The sequence below is a fragment of the Fopius arisanus genome, unplaced genomic scaffold (assembly GCF_000806365.1).
Source record: "Fopius arisanus strain USDA-PBARC FA_bdor unplaced genomic scaffold, ASM80636v1 scaffold00112, whole genome shotgun sequence".
NCBI lineage: Eukaryota > Metazoa > Arthropoda > Insecta > Hymenoptera > Braconidae > Fopius > Fopius arisanus.
The window spans coordinates 251,075-254,166 of record NW_011887851.1 but is presented as its reverse complement, the minus strand read 5'-3'; the positions used below and the strand labels follow the sequence as shown (position 1 = coordinate 254,166).

At 39.3% G+C, this 3,092-nt stretch overlaps 1 protein-coding gene across 3 annotated transcripts; it reads left to right on the top strand.

The window, feature by feature from the left end:
* The first annotated feature begins 979 nt into the window (after positions 1-979).
* On the top strand, positions 980-3,086 carry LOC105271550 (nudC domain-containing protein 1). 3 transcript variants are annotated; one of them, XM_011313154.1, is made up of 4 exons: positions 980-991; positions 1,242-1,376; positions 1,466-2,423; positions 2,514-3,086. In XM_011313154.1, exons 2-4 carry the CDS (start codon positions 1,262-1,264, stop codon positions 3,052-3,054), a joined length of 1,614 nt encoding a protein of 537 aa, XP_011311456.1. In that variant the 5' UTR covers positions 980-991; positions 1,242-1,261; the 3' UTR covers positions 3,055-3,086. The 3 variants fall into 3 exon arrangements, with proteins under 3 accessions (XP_011311456.1, XP_011311454.1, XP_011311455.1); XM_011313153.1 differs by lacking the exon at positions 980-991 and adding an exon at positions 1,114-1,187; XM_011313152.1 differs by lacking the exon at positions 980-991 and having other exon boundaries at positions 1,042-1,376.
* Positions 3,087-3,092: the final 6 nt, after the last annotated feature.

Here is a 3,092-nt window from a genome sequence, read left to right as displayed (position 1 = left end):
AGTCATTAGTGATCTTTCTTTTGAGATTATTATGGAATTTTTGATTCTGGGAAATTTAGGTTATTTGGATTCTGGGAAATGGGGGAAATTTAGGAATTATTTTTGGTTAGGAAAATTGGGAAATCAGTGTTTTTCATTTTGGGTTTTTATTATTTATCTTCAGGTCTTTATTCGTGTGTCAATTTAATAGATAAATCTGTAATTTCTCGGATTAATTATTGCTAATTCTTTTCAATTGTTGGAAATCAGTTGTGTAGGGAAATCTGAGTGCATACCGAAAAAGGTATTTGAATTGTTTAATTGTAATTCTATGGAATTTATGGAAATAATCGAAGATAAAAATCTGCGAAATTTTTCGATGGGAATGATTTGTACAGAGTAATTAATAGTTGATGATTGATTTACTAATTAATTTCAGATTATTTCTGAGAGAAATTCCAGGTTTTTCATTACACTTCATGACAGGATTTTTTTAAAGTATTTTGACGCTTCTACACTGAGAGTTTGAACAATTTATTGATCTGTAGTGTAAGATAAGTATTTACAAGGCCACATTGTTCAGGTATTACTCGTTTGTTGGTCTCGATACTTGCGATAGGATTCGTTGTACGTCTAATCGATAACATTTATTACTTTATTACAAATAAGATATTCGATATTATGTTGATGTATATAATTAGTAGAGCGATATTGTTTCTAATGGAATAAAAAAGTTTAGTCACGTTGTAATTGCAGTAAATTTTTGGATCTTTCCTGATGTCATTTATCATTTATTTATTTTATTTATCTACAACTCATAAATAAATTTATTCGACATTTTTTTGGAATTTTTGATAAATTGTGAAGTAATTTGTCAGTTTTTCTGAGGCAAAACTTTTTGGAAATATTTCCTAATCCGAAAGATCATTTTCTAATCCGAGAACTAGCTCGATTTTTTGGTGCTCTTTTTGTCGGCCAGTTTTCTACGATTAAAAATGGTGGAAAACGTCGGGTAACTCTTCAATTCAATTATATGCTAGTTTCTTTCTTCTTTTCGAATTGCGAGTCGAAAGTATCGATTTCCATCCAAAGGTGTCGATAGACCCGCAATATCAATTAATCGAAATCGGTATTATATCGAACTTCCAATCGTTTCAGAAAAACGAACCAAAAAGTTTGAATCAGTTTCATGAATTCAAGAGAACTAGGTCTTTTTAATCAAAGACTTTTTTAATTCAATAAATAAATCAATTTTTTTTTAGGCCCACGATATTATTAGAGGATGCCAAAAATAATTGAACTCCGGCCGAGAAAAGAACTCTTGAACAATCATTTTGAGAAATATCAGTTCTCCTCGGAAGTCATTCCAGTCACCGAAGAGATAAATCTGCCAAAAAGTAAGAAATCGAATTATATTGAACATCGATATATCATCATAATTTTTTTGTTTATAAAAAATAAATAAATGATTCTGTTAATTTTTCAGAGGTGATCCACCGAGTGCCATCCCCTGGTCAGGACTCTCTCCTGGAGGCTCGTCTGTTCGCCTTCCACAATCATTTATTCCAGAGCCCCTACGACGACTCCTGCTGGTTCGTCGACGAGGATGACACTCTGTGGTGTTTCCAGCCAGATGGAACCCTCCATCACGTCCACTCTCTCCCCAACAGCAGCCCCAGGTCCTTCAACTCCACGATATCATTCGCCTCCGAGGAAATCATCGTTGTGAGCTCCGGAGGAAGTTCTCTCGATGTAATCCTACCAAATAATGAAAATCCAGAGCAGAAGGTGATCCTTACTCTAAAAGAAATTGATTCTGGAGTTCTGATGGACGCACAGCACCTCCAGGAGAATAATTCCCTGATCATCCTCATGTCCTGCATCATCGAGGAGAGCAATAAGAAGAAATCCAAGATAGTAGTGCTGAATTACTCGATAGAAAATGTAGAGAGTCCCAAATTGTCCAGGAGGCAGGAGCTGGTGGTGAATGGATCGGTGGATTACGCTTATATCGAGTCATCTGGGGATTCTATTGTCGTCCTCAGTGGAGACCCTGCGAGATTTACTCAGGACTCGATGAAGCCAGTTCATGAGTCCTCGGAGGAGTCCTCTCCTGGGGTAAAAATACCCAGTCACTACTGGTCCCAGGATGAAGATTCGGTGATAGTCTGGGTGAAAATCCCAGAGAGGCATAACAATGCGCAGGTCGTCGTCGACGTCACAGCAAATTCACTCCGGATTTCTGTCGAGGATGAGGTGCTCATCCAGGGAAACTGTCAATTTTCGATTGACCCAGATACAGCGACCTGGGGCAAGGAAGCAAACGGTTTCAAGGTGGAAGTGATGAAGGCAGCTCCTGGACAGATGTGGAGTGAACTCATCCAGGGGAACACTGAGGGAGAGCATCTGCCAAACGAGAGACTGGCTGCTGAAATTCACTCCAGGTGCATCATGAGAAAAAAAACTTGTCAAATAACTAGAATTTCTCTATACTAATTAAATAATTCATCTAATTCTCCTTTGGAATATTCCAGATTGTCCCACCTCTGCACAGATGCCTCAGAAGTTGAAACAGGACAGCCAGCAATAGGTTTCAACGCAGACCAGCTGGAGGAGTGCGACCTGGAGGGCAATCAGAGCTACCTCCAGAGGATAAACCTGGAATTCCACCTGACAACTCATCTCGCCATCCTGGGGACTAACAATCGTCTCCTCTTCACTCAACATCAACGTCTCTGCATACGTCAGGATCACGACGGCTGTGTCTGGCATCTCCAAGAGGTCCCTAACGACTGGCAACTCAACCACGAGAGCACTTTCCCTGGTTTTGGGTACGTGGAGGCCAGTAAAAGTAATAAAAAATTCTGCATTTCACCAGGGAATGGTCACTACGTCGTCATCGTGGAAGACACAAGACATGCCTTTATTTATGAGAGACCTGGGGCAAATGCCAGGATCGCTAGACAAAAAATCGTCGACCTGGGCCCCAAGGCCCTCTCCATCGTCGGTGCTGTTGCCACAAATGAGTATCTTATTCTTCTCACTGAGAATCAATTGTACAAGCTCAAAGTTTAACTGGAAAATCCTCAATAATACGAATAATAATGATTAAT

Bases quoted from the DNA above. Each gene is read 5' to 3' on its own strand.
- LOC105271550 (XM_011313154.1), top strand. From the start codon at position 1,262: ATGCCAAAAATAATTGAACTCCGGCCGAGAAAAGAACTCTTGAACAAT. The intron at 1,377-1,465 runs GTAAGAAATCGA...TTAATTTTTCAG, and splicing joins AGAGATAAATCTGCCAAAAA to AGGTGATCCACCGAGTGCCA. The intron at 2,424-2,513 runs GTGCATCATGAG...GGAATATTCCAG, and splicing joins GCTGCTGAAATTCACTCCAG to ATTGTCCCACCTCTGCACAG.